General features: G+C 41.5%; 1 protein-coding gene across 2 annotated transcripts in view; it reads left to right on the top strand.

Moving 5' to 3' along the window:
• The window catches only part of PRKCZ (protein kinase C zeta), a 208,129-nt gene that overhangs the window by 1,897 nt on the left and 184,066 nt on the right, over nucleotides 1–22,166 (top strand). For both annotated transcript variants that reach the window (XM_077250091.1, XM_077250089.1), the window contains 2 exons: nucleotides 1,508–1,676; nucleotides 19,425–19,546. In XM_077250091.1, coding sequence (XP_077106206.1) covers nucleotides 1,606–1,676; nucleotides 19,425–19,546 — 193 coding nt within the window. In that variant the 5' untranslated portion in view covers nucleotides 1,508–1,605. The remainder of the gene's footprint in view (nucleotides 1–1,507; nucleotides 1,677–19,424; nucleotides 19,547–22,166) is intronic.

Here is a 22,166-nt window from a genome sequence, read left to right as displayed (position 1 = left end):
AAAAGTGATGTGCACATAGCCTTAAAATTGCATAAAAAAAGTTTAAAGTACAATGAAGTTGTTCATGCATGTGTGAAACTTCTGCAGTGTTTGCAAGTTATATCCCACTATGGAATAATAGTTGTTTACTGAGTTTTCATGTTACTTTCATGATGTCCTATGTGATGTGTCCTGTGCCCTTAAGTGGCCAATGTTTAGTGCAACTGTCACACACTTGGAGTCTTTGGGAACATTGCCAAAGATTATGTGACATAGTGTATGGCTGTGTTCACACATTCAATTTTTTTTTCTGCAGGCAAAACCCTCTCTTGGCAGTAAAGAAGTTGCTGACAAAAATCAGCTTTAGCTATTTTGGGATTTTTTTTTTTGCTACGTTTTTCAGGTGTTTCTTCCACCATTGAAGCACGAACAATGCAAGGTGTCAAGACACCAATGCAAGACATTTGTGAAACCATAAAACGATTTTGGTAAAAAAGCAAATTGATCAAATTATTTAGTGGTAAAAGATTTTTATTTGTGGGAAAAAAAAGACTATTCTAAACAAAAAAGATCACATGAGTTCATGAAAAAAATATACAGTTACAAATGTATCAGCGGGGGGAGGTGAATTGGTCGGGAATAGTTTACCTAAGACATTGGCAGAGTATTGAGTTTGTAGGACACTGTTTACTTTCACACTTTGGTCGGCCCTTGAGTTGGTCGGGTATTGTTCAATTTCATACCTTGGTCGGCCAATGTTTAAAAAAATTGATGTGCTGCAAATTTGAAAAAACATTGTCCAATGAAATTCCAGAAGGAAAAAATAATCAACATGTACATTAGATTTCATACATGTTTTTCGCTTTGCTGGTACTGGCAACCGAACGCTGCATTGCATTTTTTTTTTCTGTTTTTTACCCCTGCAGCAAAAACGCTGCATGTGAACAAGCCTTTATAGTGACAAGATTAATTTGTATTGGCTGACGACTACATTGACTTTAATGGAGCAGTGGAAGTCGCTTCGTGCTCCTTCTGGCCTCAAGCTCCAGGCAGTTGCCTACTCTACCCCTAGGTGGAAGAATTTAAGCTCTGTAGTTATAATAATCTATCCTAATGGGAAATGCAGGACCTCAGAAACAGGAACACGGGAGGTTATACGAGGTGGATGAATGGTGTGGAGATCATGAGCGGAGCGGTGCACGTGAATGTGTCTTCTTACTTGTATCCTCGGGTTTATGCACAGTATTTGTAAACAATCATTGATACAACCTATAGAACCTATAATGTATCAAGCTTGAAGATGAGCTGAATTTTGATTGCATGTGTTCTGCAACGGGCAAGTTCCCTTACAAGTAGCCGATCGGTGGTCGTTTAGTGCCGCCGGACGGCTAATGTAAACAGACCCCTAGAAGATAAATATAGCTTGCGGAAAAACCCTTCCATCTTGATAAGTATTGCTAACCCTGTCATTGTTGTAATGGTACTGGAATGCAAATAGTGATTCATTGTTTGTTTGTTCCCTGTGTAGAAGCCCAGTCTGGTTGGATCACTACTCCTGTGACTGCTTATTACAAGTGTTCACACCGCACACCGCCCGACACCGTATAGCTGGAGTTTCTCAATATAATGCCGAGCAGAATGGGGTCAAAAATGGATTTATCGAAGGACTTTATTAAAATGAAAGCGCACTACAACGGGTGAGTACATGAGGGGCTCACGTTTATTTTCTAGGTAATTGTTTCGATGTACTCTCTTGATTCTAAAGTGTTTTTGACATTCGGATCATTGTGTCCTCGTTAACTGTAAGAAACACTTTTATCCTGAGGAAGCCTGGCCATCTAGTTACTGTATAAGATATAGACAGGATGTCTGGGAAAGAGAAAAGTCTGCTCCCATCATCTATATATAATCTCACATATTGCCACATTTTAAAACGTATTGAAGCTATGAAATAGAGGTGTCATTGATCTTACCAGCTTCTTGTGTAGGTTAATTTGCTGACTTTAGGTTTATTGGCGCTTTAAAAGGGTTGTCTATTTTTTTTACTTATTTATTTATTCATTTTTCTTAAGGGGGGTTCCTAAAAAACAAAACAAAAAAAAAAAACATTGTCTACTACCTCTCTACTGAGTGATCATTGCCTATGTCCCTGCCAGTCTCTTAGATTGCTGTTCTGACCCTTGACATCACATGTCTGCTGCAGCCAATCAATGGCCACAGATCGTCTGCAGGGCTCACATTTCTGTCCTAACTAGGAAGGGAGATTGGCTGCAGGGGTCATGTAATTTCCCTCCCTGGAAGAGTTGGCTATGAGACTGGCAGAGAACACAGGCATATACACAATATATACAGCTCTGGCAAAAATTAAGAGACCACTGCAAAATGTTCAGTTTGTCTGATTTTTCTCTTTATAGGTATATATTTTAGTAAAATGTTAATTGTTCTTTAATTCTATAAACTTCTGACAACATGTCTCCGAATTTCCAAGCAATAAATTTTGTATTTTTTCTGACAAAAATGGTCAAAATTAAAAAAAAAACAAAAAACCCCCCAGTGTGTTCAGACCTCAAATAATACAAAGAAAACAAGTTCGTAATCATTTAGAAACCACAATACTAATGTTTTAACTCCGGAAGAGTTCAGAAATCAATATTTTGTGGAATAACCATGATTTGTATTCACAGCTTTCATGTGTCTTGGCATGCTTGCCCACCAGTCTTTCACACTGCTTCTGGTGGAAAAATGTAAGCAGTTCTTCTTTGTTTGATGGCTTGTGACTATCCATCATCCTCTTTATTACATTCCAAAGGTTTTCATTGGGGTTCAGGTCTGGAGATTGGGCTGCCCATGACAGGGTGTTGATGTGGTGGTCTCTTAATTTTTGCCAGAGCTGTATTTTTATGGGAAACCCTTTTAACCCCTTCATGATGGAGCCCTTTTTTTTTGTTTTGCTTTTGTTTTTCGCTCCCCTTCTTCCCAGAGCCATAACTTTTTTTTTTTTTTCCCGTCAATATGGCCATGTGAGGGCTTGTTTTTTGCAGGACGAGTTTTACTTTTGAGCAACACCATTTGGTTTTACCATATTATGTACTCAAAAATGGGAAAAATTTCCAAGTGCGGTGAAATTTAAAAACAAAAGTGCAATCCTGCAACTTTTTTTTTTTTTTTTTTTTTTTTTACCATGTTCGTCAAATCCTAAAACGGACCTGCCATTATGATTCTGCAAGTCAATACGAGTTCAGAGATGCCAAACATGTCTAGGTTCTTTTATTTTTAAAGTGGTGAAAAAAAACCAAAGTTTGTTTAAAAAAAAAATAAATAAAAAAAAAAATTGCATCATTATCCGAGACCCGTCTCCATTTTTTGAGATATTGGGCTGGGTGAGAGCTTATTTTTTTGCGTACTGAACTGATGTTTGTATTAATACCATGATGGTGCAGATGCGATCTTTTGATCGCCTGTTATTACACTTAAAAAAATAAATAAATAAATAAAAATGTAATCCTGGCGTTATGACTTTTTTTTTTTTTCTTCTCGCTACGCCGTTTACGCCAGGTGAATTCATATATAATATATTTATCTTGCTCGGGTGATTCTCAACGCCCAAATATGTGTATGATTTTATTTCCACTGGTTTATTTTGAATGAGGCAAAATAGGGGAGATATATATATCTCTCTATCTCTCTATCTCTCTATCTCTCTATCTCTCTATCTCTCTATCTCTCTATCTCTCTATCTCTCTATCTCTCTATCTCTCTATCTCTCTATCGCATCGGGTATTCTAGAATATGTATATAGCAGCCACATAGTAAATAGCACAGGCCACGTAGTATATAGCAGACAAATAGTACGTGGCCTGTGCTATATACTATGTGGCTGCCATACATACATACATACATACATACATACATACATACATACATACATACATACATACAGTAGAATACCCGAATACTGGTGTCACGCAATATATAACAGTGGCCACGCAGTATATAACACAGGCCATGCAGCATATAACACTGGCCACGTAATATATAGCACAGCCCACGCAGTACAAAACACAGCCCACATAGTATCTAACACTGGCCACGTAGTAGATAGCAGCCACGCGGTATATAACACAGCCCACGTAGTATATAGCAGTGTGGGCACCATATCCCTGTTAAAAAAGAATAATTAAAATAAAAAATAGTTATGTACTCACCCGCCGGGATCCAGCGAAGCTCTGGCGATGCATGCGCGGCTGCCGCCATCTTCCGTTCCCAGGATGCATTGCGAAATTACCCAGATGACTTAGCGGTCTCGCGAGACCGCTAAGTCTTCTGGGTAATTTCACAATGCATCTCTGGGAACGGAAGCTGGCGGCAGACGCGCATGCCTGGGCAGACTAAGGAAGGTGAGAATAGCAGGTTTTTTGGTTTTTGTATTATTTTTAACATTACATCTTTTTACTATTGATACTGCATAGGCAGCATCAATAGTAAAAAGTTGGGGACACACAGGGTTAATAGCAGCGGTAACGGAGTGCGTTACACCGCGGCATAACGCGGTCCGTTACCGCTGGCATTAACCCTGTGTGAGCTGTGTCTGGAGGGGAGTATGCGGGCGCCGGGCACTGACTGCAGGGGAATAGGGAGGGACAAATCATCTGTATGTAGCAGAATTTCTGACTTGCCGACCACCAAGAAGCACTCATAGCAATCCGGCAATGCCAACCATAGAGGTCTCCAGGAGATCTCTGGTTGTCATGCCAACCCACCGGTGACCCGCGATTACACGATGGGGGTCACCGGTGGGTGGATTTCCCGCGCAATTACCAGAATCGCATGTTAAGTGCTGCTATTAATGGGTTAATGGCCGTGGGTGGATTGCGATTCCACCCGCGGCTCTTCTGGGCACATGTCAGATGTTCAAAACCGCTAACGTGCTGGGAAAGATGTGGTCTCGCCGTTGGAGCCCACATCAAAGGGGGGGATACGACGTGTGCCGTACATGTGCGGTGCATGTCGTGAAGACGTTAAAGGTTTTTTATTTGTTTGCTTGGTCACTAATAAAGATAACACAAGCCTCAGGAAATGCAGCCATTTTTTTTTCTGAAGCATATTTTTTAGGTTTTTTATTATTTTCGAAGTGCTTTTTCAGCATTTTTGGAATAATTTTTTTTCTTGTGTTTTTTACAGCATTTTTTTCCTTTTTAAAGTCCATTCAACAATAAAGAGACCGCTAGCAGTTTTTCAAGCAATAACACTATCAAAAATGCTTAAAAGCATGCCCGGGCTTCTTTTCAGCATTATCATTGAATATATTCTAAGTGATAAAGCATATTCAGCGTGAAAAACGCCTTAAGAATCGTCCGCTCACATCTTTTAACGAATCGGTGTCTTTGAGAGCCTGTAGTGCTTAAAAGACCCTCAAAAGACTGAACATTAAAATAGAAATGAACAGAATCTTTTATAGCATGTTGTTTTAGTCGTGTGTTGGAGTGGACTCTCCTGAAAGATGTTGTTCGCACATACCCCAAAATCACCACTGTTCAGATAGATTCTTTTTAATTAATTTTTTTTTAATGGAATTGCCGCTTTTCAATCTTCTTTCATAGACTATCCTTAGCTATACGCTCCCCTTTGTCTACATCTTCTCTGCTCTTGTGCAGTTTTCTGCAGTGCTGGGCACCCTGCCATGTGCCTATAGTTTGCTTCATCAGCTGCCACCTGACACTTGCTCTACAAGGGAACACCGATTTATTTATTTAGTGGTGGTCGTTTGTCACACGGTTACAGTGTAGTCGTGCGTGACGCGGTTTGTTCTCACTTTTTGAATAGGCAGGCGCTTATTGAACCATGGCACATACAGCATTAATTTAGTTACTTGGTGTCACGGATCCCCACTCCGTGGTGTCACTAATTCGTCACGTACCCGCTCTCAGCACGTGACTTGGGATTGTGCCTGCAAGGGTTAATCTATCTCTCCACTCTCAGTCCAGCATTCAACCTATGTCCCATGCTGTAATGGGAGCATAAATCGCACACCGACTCAGGCCACACACCCGCTCATACACGCCTCCACCACTCACCGAATACACGGGCGATGAGTCCCGGAAATATTACTAATACTGTCTACCACTCATAAGGCTCACACACCTTAGGCTATGGATTCGTTAGAACATTCAAGGTTCAACTTGTTAAAGTTTATACTTTAATACAAAAAGGTTCAGTGCTTAGAGTAAGAAAAGGTAAAAAATATGATAATAAAAAGACATACAACTTATGCAAAACAGTATAAAATAACAGGAGAAAACTTACAGAAATCATCTAACTTGATAGTCTGCTTTCTGCTCCCTGAGGGTAGGATGAATGTAGATTGGATCACACCAGCTCGGCTGCCCCCATTATGTGAACACAATGCTAGGTATACAGGCCAAATTTATAGCTTTGGTCTGGAGGTCAGATTTCTAGACCGGCCCCTCAGGTTAATATCATAATTGCTTGTTTTTTGATTGGACCACGGCTGCGCTACCAATGAGTATATTATTTTCTCCTGAGATCCATTGTGTAAACGTTCTCACAGAGATACTATCAGGCCGTAATTGACATCTCTTCCAAGAGCTAGGAGGTGTCAAGTGTTACCCTTTCTTCTTGGTCCTAGCTAGACCCCCTGGTGAGATTTGGAGACAGAAGTCTGCTTGTCTCCGGAAAATACATATTAACAACTGGGTGAGACATGCAGCCTTCAGGACAGATGTTCAACTACTGCTAGTTACACATATAACCCTAGACATATGTCACTACACATGTATATCTAATATTTAAAGCTGAATGTGTTTGTGTGTGTGTGTGTGTGTGTGTGTGTGTGTGTGTGTGTGTGTGTGTCTGTCCGGGATTGGCATCTGCACCGTTGTAGCTACAGCCACAAAATTTTGCACAGTCACTCGTCTGGACCCCGAAAGCGTCAGGCTATGTTGTGAGGCAAAATTTTAACCCCGCGCGTTCCAATTCACCAAACAATTTTGCCCCCTATCTACATAATGGGGAAAAAGTGAAAGGAAAAGTGTTGGAGGCAAATTGACAGCCAGGAGGAGATGGCATACAGGTATATACTATATACAGGGGAGATGACATACACGTATATACTATATACAGGAGGAGATGACATGCAGCTATATATTATATACAGGAGGAGATGACATACAGGTATATACTACATACAGGGGAGATGACATACAGGTATATACTATATACAGGGGAGATGACTTACAGGTATATCTAATATATAAAGCTGAACGTGTGTGTGTATGTCTGCACCGTTGCAGCTACAGCCACAAAATTTTGCACAGTCACACGTCTGGACCCTGAGAGCGTCATAGGCTATGTTGTGAGGTGAAATTTTAACCCCACGCGTTCAAATTCACCAAACAATTTTGCCCCTATCTACATAATGGGGAAAAAGTGAAAAGTGTTGGAGGCAAATTAACAGCTGCCAGATGTGAACAAGGGGGACTTAAAGAATGAGAGCGATGGCGCCAAAGAGTATATACCATACAGTGGCTAAGGTGGGGCCCCGACATGGGATACTCACCACACACGGGGATATGAACACACACACAAAATGCACCACACACTACCACGTGCTTGAACACATATCACCCTCAGCACACATTTCATCACACATACACCAACCTCGCCACATAAATGTAGAAACACAAAAGTCGCCGCTCAAAACTCGCCACGTGCAAAACTCGCCACATGCAAAACTAGGCTCACGCAAAACTCACCTCATGGAAAACTCGCCACACGCAAAACTTGCACACGCGGAAAAATTGCCACATGCACAAAAGTTGCAACACATGCAAAAGTTGCCTCACACAAAACTTGCACATACTCAAAATGCACCACACATAAAACTCGCCACCCGCAAAACTCGCCATGCACACAACTTGCTACACTAACCTGTCACATGCAACTCGACACACAAAAAGTTGCTACACGCATGTCGCCACACAACTCACAAAAGTCGCTACATGCCTGTCGCCACACGCAACTCGAAACACACAACTTGACACATGAAACTCGCCCTAAAACACACACAAGTCTGGTATTATCCTTCAAAAATAAAAATCTGATTAATAAGCAGACAAACTACAAGAGCAACAAATGTACCATATAGGAAATACGGCAGTTGTCAGTCACATGACCTGTCTATTATGTGTATGGCCGGCGTCACACTAGCGAGTTTTACGGACGTATGAGCGCAGAAAATACGTCCGTAAAATACGCATTACACACGGCCCAATGAATCTCTATGGGGCCGCTCTTTATCAGCCGTATATTACGCATCCGTAATATACGGTATTGTACGGCCGTAGAAAATCGCAGCATGCTGCGTTTGTCAGCGTATTGCGCAAAAAATACGCCAATGAAAGTCTATGGGGGCGAGAAAAATACGGATTACACACGAAGCAGCAGTGTGACTTGCGAGAAATACGCAGCGTGTCCTATAGAAAAGCCGGTAATTCAATTGCCGGCTTTTTCTTTCTCCTTCTCAAACTCGACAGGATATGAGACATGGTTTACATACAGTAAACCATCTCATATCCCTTTTTTTTTTTTTTTTTTGCATATTCCACACTACTAATGTTAGTAGTGTGTATGTGTAAAATTTTGGCGCTGTAGCTTGTAAAATAAAGGGTTAAATCGCAGAAAAAATTGGCGTGGGCTCCCGCCCAATTTTCTCCGCCAGAGTGGTAAAGCCAGTGACTGAGGGCAGATATTAATAGCCTAGAGCGGGTACACGGATGCCATACGGATTACATACAGAGGATGCCATGCGCAAAATACGCTGCCACACCCTGCCTACGGATGACATTCGGATCACTATTTTGGGAACAATTCTGCGTATTACGGCCGTAAAAAACGGACCGTGTTGTCTTACGCCTAGTGTGACGCCGGCCTATGTGTGAGCTAATATATACTGCCAGGGGGAGGGCTTCCTGTTGGCTGGGGATTTATCAGGCTGCCAATTTAGCTTACAAATACAGAGGTAAAAATACTGAGCAAATAACGTATGAACGAGGTCTAATACAGGAGGAGATGACACACAGATATATACTATATACAGGAGGAGATGACACACTGGTATATAATATATACAGGAGGAGATGACATACTGGTATATACTATATACAGGGGAGATGACATACAGGTACATACTATATACAGGGGAGATGACACACAGGTATATACTATATACAGGAGGAGATGACACACAGGTATATACTATATACAGGGCGAGATGACATACAGGTATATAATATATACAGGAGGAGATGACACACTGGTATATAATATGTACAGGAGGAGATGACGCACTGGTATATAATGTATACAGGAGGAGATGACACACTGGTATATACTATATACAGGGGAGATGACATACAGGTACATACTATATACAGGGGAGATGACATACAGGTATATAATATATACAGGAGGAGATGACACAGGTATATACTATATACAGGAGGAGATGACACAGGTATATACTATATACAGGAGGAGATGACACAGGTATATACTATATACAGGGGAGATGACACACTGGTATATACTATATACAACAGGAGATGACACACAGGTATATACTATATATAGGAGGAGATGACACACAGGTATATACTATATATAGGAGGAGATGACATACAGGTATATACTATATACAGGAGATGACATACAGGTGTATACTATATATAAGGGAGATGACAAACATGTATATACTGAGGGGAAAATGAGGGGTGTGAGGTGAAAATGAGGGGTGTGAGTTGAAAATGAGGGGTGTGAGTTGAAAATGAGGGGTGTGAGTTGAAAATGAGGGGTGTGAGTTGAAAATGAGGGGTGTGAGTTGAAAATGAGGGGTGTGAGTTGAAAATGAGGGGTGTGAGTTGAAAATGAGGGGTGTGAGTTGAAAATGAGGGGTGTGAGTTGAAAATGAGGGGTGTGAGTTGAAAATGAGGGGTGTGAGTTGAAAATGAGGGGTGTGAGTTGAAAATGAGGGGTGTGAGTTGAAAATGAGGGGTGTGAGTTGAAAATGAGGGGTGTGAGTTGAAAATGAGGGGTGTGAGTTGAAAATGAGGGGTGTGAGTTGAAAATGAGGGGTGTGAGTTGAAAATGAGGGGTGTGAGGTGAAAATGAGGGGTGTGAGGTGAAAATGAGGGGTGTGAGGTGAAAATGAGGGGTGTGAGGTGAAAATGAGGGGTGTGAGGTGAAAATGAGGGGTGTGAGGTGAAAATGAGGGGTGTGAGGTGAAAATGAAAAGGTGTGAATGCAAAATTAGAAGAGTGAGGGAAAATAGGGGAGTGATCGGAAAATGACAGATGTGAGGTCGAAATGACAAGTGTTAGGGGGGAATGAGAGGTGGAAGGGAGAAAATGAGAGATGAGGGGGAAAATGAAAGGCGTGATGGGAAAATAAGAGAAGTAAGGTGCTATAACTAACCACAGATATTTACTATGCCCAGGCAACGCCGGGCTCTTCAGCTAGTGTGTATGTATATGTATATGTATGTGTGTGTGTATGTATATATATGTGTATGTGTATGTATGTATATATATATATATATATATATATATGTGTATATATGTGTGTATATATATATATATATATATATATATATATATATATATATATATATATATATATATATATATATATATATATATAATCTCTCCAGCCTAATATACAGCCTTCCCCATGATATTAGGTGTTGGAGGAAGAGTCGAGAGCCCCCCATAACATGTTAGATGGTGTATCTAATTTGTCATTTTAGGTTCTTCATTATAAGTTGTGACCTATGCTTTTTCCTCCCGTGACCTTCTCTAGATTGTGTAACCTGCATTCAAGGTAACTTTGGGTTTAATAGCATGGCTCAGATATTTACAATTGTTGGCAGGACATACTTGAGTGATCTTATAGACATGATTCAGTCCAGAATGTGCTGCTTCTACCTGAATACTAATCATCCGATTATGTGGCAATTTTCCAGAACGAAGAGCTCATCCTCCAGTCCTGGGTGTGTGCAGGTGCAGCTTCATGTGTTGTGTGCAGTCCTATGTAAATTATACACATACATAAATAGATTCCAGGAATGGTCTAATCTCAGGATCCACGTGGCTGTTCGGTCTAGAAATGTTGCCACACCATAGACCACATACTGTGTCTGTGAAAGACTTAACCACCCGGAACTATCCAAAGTGGAAGCTGACCTAATAAAAGGGGAAATCTAATTCCCCTTCTGTTACATCTACATGTCTTTAATAGAGCCTATTACTGTAGGTTATATAAATGAACAGATTTGGAAACTTCTCAACTGGTCGGTGAACTTTTTATATTCTACCTCATTCAAAAGTAAATATATTGGGTTTTCAACTTCGGTCCCCAAATAATAGCACTCATGTAAAATAACATAATCACATAATCAGATAGTACTCTCCCTACCCAGGTCCAGCGCAGGCTCGCTGCCGATGCTCTAGTCTCTATATTTTTCCAGCAGCGGTGATGTAATTTCTATCACAGTTGTGTGAAAGTGTTTGCCCTTTACTTATCTTTAGAGTGTTTTGTCACACTTAAATGTTTAAGATCACCAAACAAATGTAAATATTAGACAAAGATAACACAAGTAAACACAAAATGCAGTTTTTAAATGAAGGCCTTTTATTAAGGGAAAAATGAAATCCAAACATACAGGGCCCTGTGTGTATAAGTTATTGCTTATCCCCCTTAAAAAATAAATCAACTGTGGTTTATCACATCTTTGGGAAGCTGAGTTCACATTCCCTAGCCACACCTAAGTCTGATTGAGAACAGGTGTAGCAGTAATCAAGAAATCACTTTGAGGCTATGTGCACACGTCAGGATTTTGTCAGGATTTTTCCTCAGGATTTGTAGCCAAAACCAGGAGTGGAACAATTAGAGGAAAAGTATAATAGAAACATATGCACCACTTCTGCATTTATCACCCACTCCTGGTTTTGGCTACAAAACCTGATGAAAAATCCTGACAAAATCCTGACTTGTGCACATAGCCAAATAGGACCTGCCTGACAAAGTGAAGTAGACCAAAAGACCCTCCAAAAGCTAGACATCGTGTCGTGATCCAAATAAATTCTGGAAAAAATGAGAAACCAAGTAATTGAGATCTTTCAGTTTGGAAAAGGTTATAAATAGTGGTGAGCGAGTGTATTCTTTGCTCGGGTGGTCTCCGAGTATTTGTAACCGCTCGGAGATTTAGTTTTTGTTTGATGCAGCTGCATGATTTATGGCTGCTAGGCAGCCTGAGTACATGTGGGGGTTGCCTGGTTGCTAGGGAATCCCCACATGTATTCAAGCTGTCAAGTAGCTGTAAATCATGCAGCTGAGGCAAGGAAAACTAAATCTCCGAGCACTTACAAATACTCGGGAGGTCACCCGAGCATGCTCTGGAAAACCTGAGCAACGAGTATATTCGCTCATCACTAGTTCTAAAAGCATTTCTAAAGCTTTGGGACTCCAGCGCACCACAGTGAAATCCATTGTCCACAAATTGCGAAAACATGGAACAGTGGTGAGCCTTCCCCGGAGTTTCCGGCGGAACAAAAGCACCCCAAGAGCTCATCCAAGAGGTAACAAAAGACCCTACAACAACATCCAAGAAGCTGCATCCTCACGTGCCTCAGTTAATGTCCGTGTTCATGACTCCACCATAAGAAGAGCTTGGGCCAAAATGGCCTGCATGGCAGAGTTCCAAGACGAAAACCACTGCTGAGTAATAAGAACATAAAGGCTTATTTCAGTTTTGCCAGAAAACATCTTGATGATCCCCAAGACTTTTGAGAGAATACTCCTATGGACTGATGAGACAAACGTTGAAATTTTTTGGAAAGTGTATGTCCCGTTACATCTGAAGTAGAAGTAACATGAAATTTCCGAAAAGGAACTTAATACCAACAGTAAAATGTGGTGGTAGTGTGATAGGCTGGGGCTGGTTTGCTGCTTCAGGGCCAGTGAGACTTGCTGTGGTAAATGGAACCATGAATTCTGCTGTCTATGAAAAACTCAGTTCTGCCATCTGTTCGTGACCTCAAGCTGAAGTGCACTTGGGTTATGCAGCAGGACAGTGATCCAAAACACACCAGCAAGTCCACCTCTGAATGGGTTAAAAAAAGTAAAAATAAGACTTTGGAGTGGCCTAGTTAAAGTCCTGACTTTAATCCGATTTGAGATTCTGTGGCATGAGCTTAAAAAGACAGTTCATTATCAGAAACCCTCCAATGTGGCCAAATTACAACAATTCTGCAAAGATGAATGGGACAAAATTCCTCCAGAGCATTGTATAAGGCTCATTGCCAGCTATCGCAAACGCTTGACTGCAGTTGTTGCTGCTATGTATGGCCCAACCAGTTATTAGGTATAGTGGGCTATCACTTTTTCACACAGGATCCTGTAGGTTTGGATTTCTTTTTCCCCTTAATAAAAATGACCTTCATTTAAAAACGGCATTTTGTGATTACTTTTGCAGCCACATTGGAAATTTGTGGCCGCTGGATCAGAGCACACTGCGTACCTCCTACCTGCTGACTTTCCCAGCATCTCTATTGAGTTGTAGGCTGCTGAAGTGCCTCATATTGAGGTGGTGTTTGCTATACAGGGGCTTGAGTTGCAGTTATACATGTGAAGGTATTTCCCAGCTTATAACTGACATAGACAGCAAATGGAGACTAACCGGACATACGCGTTCTGCATGTCTGTGTGTGACTGACATCTCTCTTGGTGACGTCGCCGGTTGGGATAATAGCAAGCCGTACAAATAGTTTTGTTCATCACTTGGTATAAGTGCTTTAGGGGAGAGGCTGGCTGGAATGACAAGATGGCAGCTAACTAATGACGGAAGCATTTGGTTATACCATTTATGTGCACAGTTTATTTTCGGGAAGTCTTTACATATGCCTGTCAGTCACACACAGCACGGGAGAAGCTCATGCATTCCTAAGCAGATTAGTAGTTTAGTAAGAATAACGGAAATGATATTGGCTTTAGAGCTGCGTAGCGGACAGGTGGAGCTCGTTTTTCCAGAATATGCCAGAATGTTGTCTGTTTAAATTCTTACCCAGAAGAGCCTTCCTCCGTCCTGCCATTCCAGACTTTAACTCTTCAAATTAATATTCTTTTATGCCATGCTTTCACTGCCAAAGTAGTGCGGGGTTTCCCAAACTCTTAAATGTCAGCATTATAGGGGTTGTCTGGTAAAAAACAAGTTATCACCTATCCGGAGGGTGGTGGGGTCTGATCGATCAGCAGAGTGGGGTACTTTCATGCCTGTTAGAATTTTGTGACAATGCTCATGCTCGACTGCTGCTCCATTAATTTCTTATGTGGCTGCCGAGCGCTGCACTCGCCTTTTCCCGACAGCCCCATAGAGCATGAATTAACAGTGTTTGGTCAGCCAACCTGCAGTGAAGATAAAAGTGCCCTATTGCGAGTAAAATTTCCCTGCTCCACCATTCAGCGCCTTAAGGCTGCCATCACACTAGCAGTATTTGGTCAGTATTTTACATCAGTATTTGTAAGCCAAAACTAGGAGTGGAACAATTAGAGGAAAAGTATAATAGAAACATATGCACCACTTCTGCATTTATCACTCACTCCTGGTTTTGGCTTACAAATACTGATGTAAAATACTGACCAAATACGGCTAGTGTGACGGCAGCCTAAAGATGAGTGATAACCTGTGTTCCCTGGAAAATCACCTACATTTCCTGCCAGTTTTTTTTTTTTTTTCTTTCTTAGGCCTCTTTCACATTTCAGTTGTTTGGCGTCAGTCTAAAACCGCCAGTTTCCTCAAATAACGGATCCGTCATTTTTTTTTGGCGGATCCGTTATTTTCCCATAGACTTGCATTGGCGACGGATTGTGACGGATGGTCGTCCGTTCCATCCGTCATGCGACGGATCCGTCGAAATTTGGTGGACATTGTCTAGACATAGACGGACATTGAAACGTTTTTTGTCAACGCCGAAATGACGGTTCGCGGCGGATCCGTCGCGTCCGTCATTCCATAGAATGGCCGACGGATCCGTCGCGACCGTCATTTCGGCGGATCCGTCGCCCCAATCCACTTTTTCAATTGCACATGCTCCAGAAAGTAGATGCTTTTCCCAGACAACCCCCAAGTAACGGATCCTTCAAAAAAACGGATCCGTTGGAACCGTTTTCTCAACAATTGTGACGGATCCGTCGATCCGTCACTATGTCGGAAGTGACTGACGCCAAACAACTGAAGTGTGAAAGAAGCCTTAAGCAGTGAAAAACTGCTGAAAAAAACGTCTGTTTGAAAGCACCCCAAGGGTATGTTTGTGGTGAGTTTTCATAATTTTTTTTTCTGGTAAAGATGACAACCTCTCTTACCAATTAAGCCTCATCTTTCTCAGTGTGCTGAGAAAGTGCTCAAAATAACTGGCCTAATTGTATAGTTTGTCTACCTCCTATGTACAAATATACTCCAGAAACTTGTATTGTTGAGCATCTGTGTAACATTAGGGTTAAGTGCAAGTGCTCGTTACTTGAGTTTGCCGAGGGTGCCCGGGTATGCACTGAGTATCGCGGGTGCTCGGGTGACATGTTCGAGTCCCTGCGGCCGCATGTTTCACGGCTGATAGACAGCCACAAAACATGCGGTGATGGCCTGATGCACAAGGGCAATCCCTGCATGATTTATGGCTAACAGCCGTGAAACATGCGGCCACGGGGACTCGAACATGTCACTCGAGCACCCTCAGTACTCGGTGAGCACCCTCGGCAAACTCGAGTAACGAGCACTTGCGCTCATCACTGTTTAATGTTGTTTGTTTATAGTTTCAGAAACTAATACCAACAAATGAGGAATTACGCGCCTCCTATAATTTCTCCTAGTAATGAATAAATTGCATTAAATCATTTCTTTTGTTAGTGGGCTGTGATCATACACTGTCTGACCTCATCAGCGATGATTGTGTGGGCACACTTTGTCGACAAGGTGAATGATAATGACCACTTGTCAATTTTCTTAAGCGTTTCCAGAATCCGTGCCAAAAAACTGTATAATACAAAATTGTATGGAAGGAAATTATTGTTTTATGGGAAATGGATTAACCTGGTGGAGTGGACAGGTCTTTTAATAAGCCCACATAATATAAGAGGCACTTAAATGTTTATTACTTGCCTGGTATTCTTGCTCTTGTAGGGGCATTGTCTAGTTATGTTTTTTTTTTTTTTTTTCTCTAATTGTTGCAGTAGTCAGATATTGATGTGTTTTTTTTTTTTTTTTTTTTTGTAGTGCGCTGTAAGTTTAAGCCAGTCATGCCACTAAATGATTTCTAAGTTTTGCTAATACAGTATCTGCTGTAGGAGTATGTAAAGTTCAGGTGTCATCACACCCATTGATTAGTGATCTCCTCAGTGCCCTGCGGGATTTAGAGCGTTCATCTTGCAGGTGACGGCAGCTTGATCCGCTGGCATCTGAATTCTTGTCTGTCATTATGTATCCTCACGTGTGTGTCCTTTTAATTAACTTATGTTACACTGTTATAATTGATACCTAAGCTATAAGGATGTAACTTATTTTGCGCAGATAAATCAAATGTGCTATAAACTTATTAGACAGTCATGACGTAAAGTGGGAACGTCGTCTACATATCTTTTAATATTCTAATTATCTTGTTAGTTTACCCTCTGATTTACATGAAGAGACATTTTATTCTAGTCGAGTATTAGTCAGCCATGTACTGTCACAGGGATGATACAGCTGCATTCCTTTCAACCTGCGTCTTTGAGAACTGGCAGGTTCTGCATAATTAAAAATCGGATTATTGGACAATGAAATGCGTACGTGCAAATCTTTGTAACATTAGTTGTCCACCATGTTTGAAGCATATTTAAATAGAGCGGAAAGGAAAGACCGCTTTAAACAAAATGGGCAGCATAAGGGTATGTTCTTTAGATGCCGGTGTATCCACCAGGTTTTGCAAGAGGAAGACACTGCAGGAAAACTGTTAATTAAAGCTGTTTTTTACCACTGGGTTTTTTCTTCCACCACTTAATGTAAAAAAAAAAACCCCTAGTGCATGTTTGGTATCTGCATTCTCGTACTGACATGGGGAATCCTGTTGGTAGGTCAGTTTTAGCATATGGTAATTAATAAAAAAATAAATAAATAAATTGTGGAATTGCACTTTTTTGCAGTTTCACCACTCTTGGAATTTTTTTCCCCCTCGTTTTTACAGTACGCTGTATGATAAAATCAATGGTGTCAATAAAAAGTACAACTTGTCCCGCAAACAACAAGCCCTCATACGGCCATATTGGCGGAAAAATAAATAGATAAAACATTCTGTATACAATAGTGGCTTTCAAACGGAAGCTGCCCGAGGAATAGATCGGTCATTTCTTTTAACCACCTTCTGGCTTTCTTAGATTTAAGAAAGTATTGCAACTTTCTGCTGCTCCATTTTTTCAAAGCTTCCCCCTTTTTTTTTTTTTTTTGGACTCTTTGTAAACTCCATGCCTGTTGCACTTGGCGCAGATGTTGGTTGCCTGCCTGCCTGCCATGTGGCTCAGCCACATACTCACTTCCCCTCTTCTCAGCTCTTTTTATAGATGTACTAGAGAGACATCTTGTGGCAGCAGTCAGTATTACAGGCATACATTCACAATACCTAGAACCAATAGAGGCAGACTGTAAACACAGATACATGAACATACTATCTGAATTCATCATGAGTAACACCCATAACTCGGATCTCAATATAGTACAAAAATTGTTCTCTATATGAACTTTATTTGACCATCAGTTGCATTAAAAGGGGTTGTCTGATCACATTGATCTGGTCATCAATATGAGATCGCCTGGCGCTCCCTCCTATCATATGTTATTTGCACAGATCCTTAAGACTAGAATCCATTCTGCAGTCCCCACCAGCGTGCACTACACATTGAGTGGAGTTGTGCCTTGTATCTTTGTTAACATCCAGTGGTCAAATAGCTGATTGTTGGGAGCGCTGGTTATGGGACCCCCGCCATTGATGACCCATCCAATAAATAATTCACCAATATGATGTGACTAGACATCCCCCTTTTTAAGGTTTTAATTATAGTGCTTCAGTCTATCAAATTCAATATCGTGGTTTTAGTCCCTTTATTTCTGCTAGCCTTGGTCTGTAATCTCTACCATCTTTAAAGGGGTCTGTCCTCCTCCTCTGCATTTTGCTATGCCTTCATTAAGGGGATTCAATTTGTTTAAGGATATATTAATTGTTGCTCAACATCCAAGCTCACAAACCTCTTCGCTTCCAACTATTCGATCACAAATCTTGGTAAATGTGAATTATTATAAACACTTATATCAGAAAAAAAACAACCCACCTATGTGAGTTTTATGCCCCTCGCGACATGCAAAAAAATTCCCCCCGACTTCCGTCCTGTATATAATATGACTCTTGCACAGCGTCTTAATATCACCATTAAATAAAGATTGGGACAAACTGTTAGTGAAAACGTGATTCTGCATGTTGATGCCCTGTAATGAACACAACCCTTCTAACTTTATAATATCCAGTATACGAAACGGGAGTAAAAAACGGGAAGGACAGACCTCACTCAGACAATGGCCATTTCGCCTCTCCAGATGCTTTCTCAAGGCATTCGTTCCCTGTAATGAGCACAGCCCTTTGTATTCCATTTATAGAGATGAAGTTACGGCACTTATCAAATAGTAAAATTTCTTACTTTATTAGACAGAGTAAATTAAACTGGAAGGATAGATAGACTGCCGTTTCGCCTCTTCGGATGCTTTTTCATGGCTCACTTTTGCGATCCTTGAGTAAGCGCCTGGACACGCAAAACTTAAATGCGCCTTTTGGAAAGCATCTAGAGACTTGAATCAGCCGTAGGCTGAGTGTTTTTGTCCTCCCCGTTTTGTACACTGAATATAGTAAAATAAGAAGTTTTACTATTTGTTGAGCGCCTTAACTTCACCTCTATCTCTGAAATATCATTTTAATTAACAGATAATGTAGTTTCCCTTTTCAATCTTGGTAATAATGGCTGACGTCCGTGAGTAGTGCATCCTAATTTTGGGCTTGACCCTTTAGATCCCAACCTATTTTCTGCATTATAATTAATCTCGTTGCTTTTGTTTCTACACCTTTTCTAGAAGCGAGGAGCATTAAGTTGTGTGAGATCCTTTTTATGAGGTTTTGGTCGCTGTTACTATACGTGGGAAGTGTTTGTGCCGATACGTTCCTGGGATTAATATCCTGTACAACATCGTGATGATATCACTAGGAGAATATAACGCGCCCTGTGCTGTAAATGTCAGGGCTCTGACTCTTCTTTCCAACATCCATTCGTCTTACCCGGCTGACTATTTTGTGTGTTTTTTGCAGAGATATTCTGATCACCCGCCTGGGAGCTTCGATGAATTACGATGAACTGTGCGACGAAGTGAGGGAGATGTGCAGCCTACACCAGGGGCAGCCTATTACACTGAAGTGGATTGACGATGAAGGTATTGAGGTGGACATCTCATTTTCGGTGGATGAAGTACTATTCCTACATATGACTCCTGCTTGTACCAAGACAAATACAGATGTCCTGCCGCTTCCTAAAGCCTTCCACCACCTATTTTATATTCTGTAATGATAGAAGAATCTCAGAAAATCTGTAAGCTCTAGTTCTGTGTCCTCCTCTACGAGGAAAATGCTGTCTGACTGATGGCACGCTGGATCTCATTCTTAACCTTGGATGTGTATCCAGAGTTAAGGCCACCACAATAAGACATGACTGAACCACGACCATTTCATACATCTTCTATAAACAAACAAAAAAAACTAAAGAAATTAACTGGGTCATAGTTAAAAACTTTCTGCTATGTTTGGCTCAATTACTCCATTGACTGTTCCATTTTAAAGGGGTTGTCCGAGACATTAATATTGATGTCCTGACCTTCGGATAGCACCCCGAGCCGAACAGCTATTCCCGGTGTCGGAGGCGTCCGAACCTGCTCAGTTATGGAGCTGCACAGCTGCGTTGACTGTGTAATGGCCACGGTTGGCTACTTCACATCCACCACCTATTCAAATGAGTTGGATAGGCCATCAATGTTAAAGGCACGGATAACCCCTTTTAATCCCGTTTTTTGTGTATTCAGATGGAAACCCCTGTAGATGCTAAACGCAGTGTGAAAACAGTCTAGGGCCCTCTTCACACATCTTGGTGATTCAGGTACTGGAAAAAGCAGTATCGGTGAGATCAGTGTGACACAATCTATGTGGTGTACCTGTCCAGGTTTACATGTGTGATTTGTGTGCGCCGTCACGGTGGCAAGTACTGGAATACAATGAAGAATACAAATGACAAATGTTTAGGCATTCAATGTGCAAAGATAGAGATATAAATGTCAGTGATATATATCTATATCTATATCCGGGTGCAGAGCCCCCCCAGGCAAATACCAAGCCTCAATTATATGAATGGGGGAAAAAAAAAAAAAAAAAGAGGCAGCACACCGTTTGTAGTGGAAAGGAGCTATTTAATCAGCCCAGAAAGTGACGTTTCGGTGCCAGCAGGAACCTGCTTGTTTATTTGATGCACTAACTACATCTGTCAGCGTCGCCTGGTCTTGCTAATCACAGGGAGACCAGGTGAGGATGATGAGGGTTATAGTCAGCGCCTGGGAAAAGTGCTAACTATACTGCTTTTCCCAGCCAATGGAGCTTTTTATTCCGGTGCATGTCACATCAATGATCAATCTGCGCGTGTGCAGCATGCTTTTCCTCTGTGCTGCCAGGAAAGAAAAAAGAAAAGTCTGCTGGTTTTTCACAGGACCAACACGGTCCATGTGAAAAACATGACATGACATGTGTGCACCACCATTCAATATAATGGGTGTGCGTGTGTTTGTATTTGCGGTCCTTAAAAAATGGACCCCATATGGACCGAAAAAAATGGACTTGTGAAGGGGGTCCAATTATGTGTTCCTGCTGCTTCTTTTTCCAAGGTTTTTAGAGAGGGTTCCCTCATATAAAAAACACTGGAAAAATTGCTTACAAAATGCTAGAAAGAATTGTCCTGTTAATTTGTGTGGAAAAACATGTTGCTGTAAATATGTTCAGGTTTTCGAGGGTAGAAAGTTGAATAAAACCTTCTCCTGCAAGCTCTCCTGAAATGAAGGGAGGGAGGAGGAGCTAGAGTCAGACAGACATTCTGCTGCAAGTTCTCCTGAAATGAGGGTAGGGAGGAGGAGCTAGAGGCAGACAGACATTCTGCTGCAAGTTCTCCTGAAATGAAGGGAGGGAGGAGGAGCTAGAGTCAGACAGACATTCTGCTGCAAGTTCTCCTGAAATGAGGGTAGGGAGGAGGAGCTAGAGGCAGACAGACATTCTGCTGCAAGTTCTCCTGAAATGAAGGGAGGGAGGAGGAGCTAGAGGCAGACACAGACATTCTGAATTCGCCCTTTTCTTACTTTCGACTCTGCAAAAACTCTTACTGTTTCACTTATTCATTCTCGTCTGGACTATTGTAACTCTCTACTAATCGGCCTCCCTCTTACCAAACTCTCCCCGCTCCAATCTGTCCTGAATGCTGCTGCCAGAATCCTATTCCTCACCAACCGTTACACCGATGCCTCTACCTTGTGCCAGTCATTACACTGGCTACCCATCCACTCCAGAATCCAGTACAAAACTACTACCCTCATCCACAAAGCACTCCATGGCTCAGCACCACCCTACATCTCCTCTCTGGTCTCAGTCTACCACCCTACCCGTGCCCTCCGCTCCGCTAATGTCCTGAGGTTAGCATCCTCAATAATCAGAACCTCCCATTCCCGTCTCCAAGACTTTACACGTGCTGCGCCGATTGTTTGGAATGCACTACCTAGGTTAATACGATTAATCCCCAATCCCCACAGTTTTAAGCGTGCCCTAAAAACGCATTTGTTCAGCCTGGCCTACCGCCTCAACGCATTAACCTAACTATCCCTGTGTGGTCTAATAAAAAAAACAAAAAAAAAACATAATCGGGTTCCTCGCATCATGTTCTCATACACTTTATGCAGTCAATAACCTCTGTGTCTGTACTGCTACATACTTAGGCTGTTAACTGGTTCATGCAGCTTTACATGAACA

Source organism: Ranitomeya variabilis, chromosome 4 (assembly GCF_051348905.1).
Source record: "Ranitomeya variabilis isolate aRanVar5 chromosome 4, aRanVar5.hap1, whole genome shotgun sequence".
Taxonomy (NCBI): Eukaryota; Metazoa; Chordata; class Amphibia; order Anura; family Dendrobatidae; genus Ranitomeya; species Ranitomeya variabilis.
This window is presented reverse-complemented; position numbering and strand designations above follow the sequence as displayed.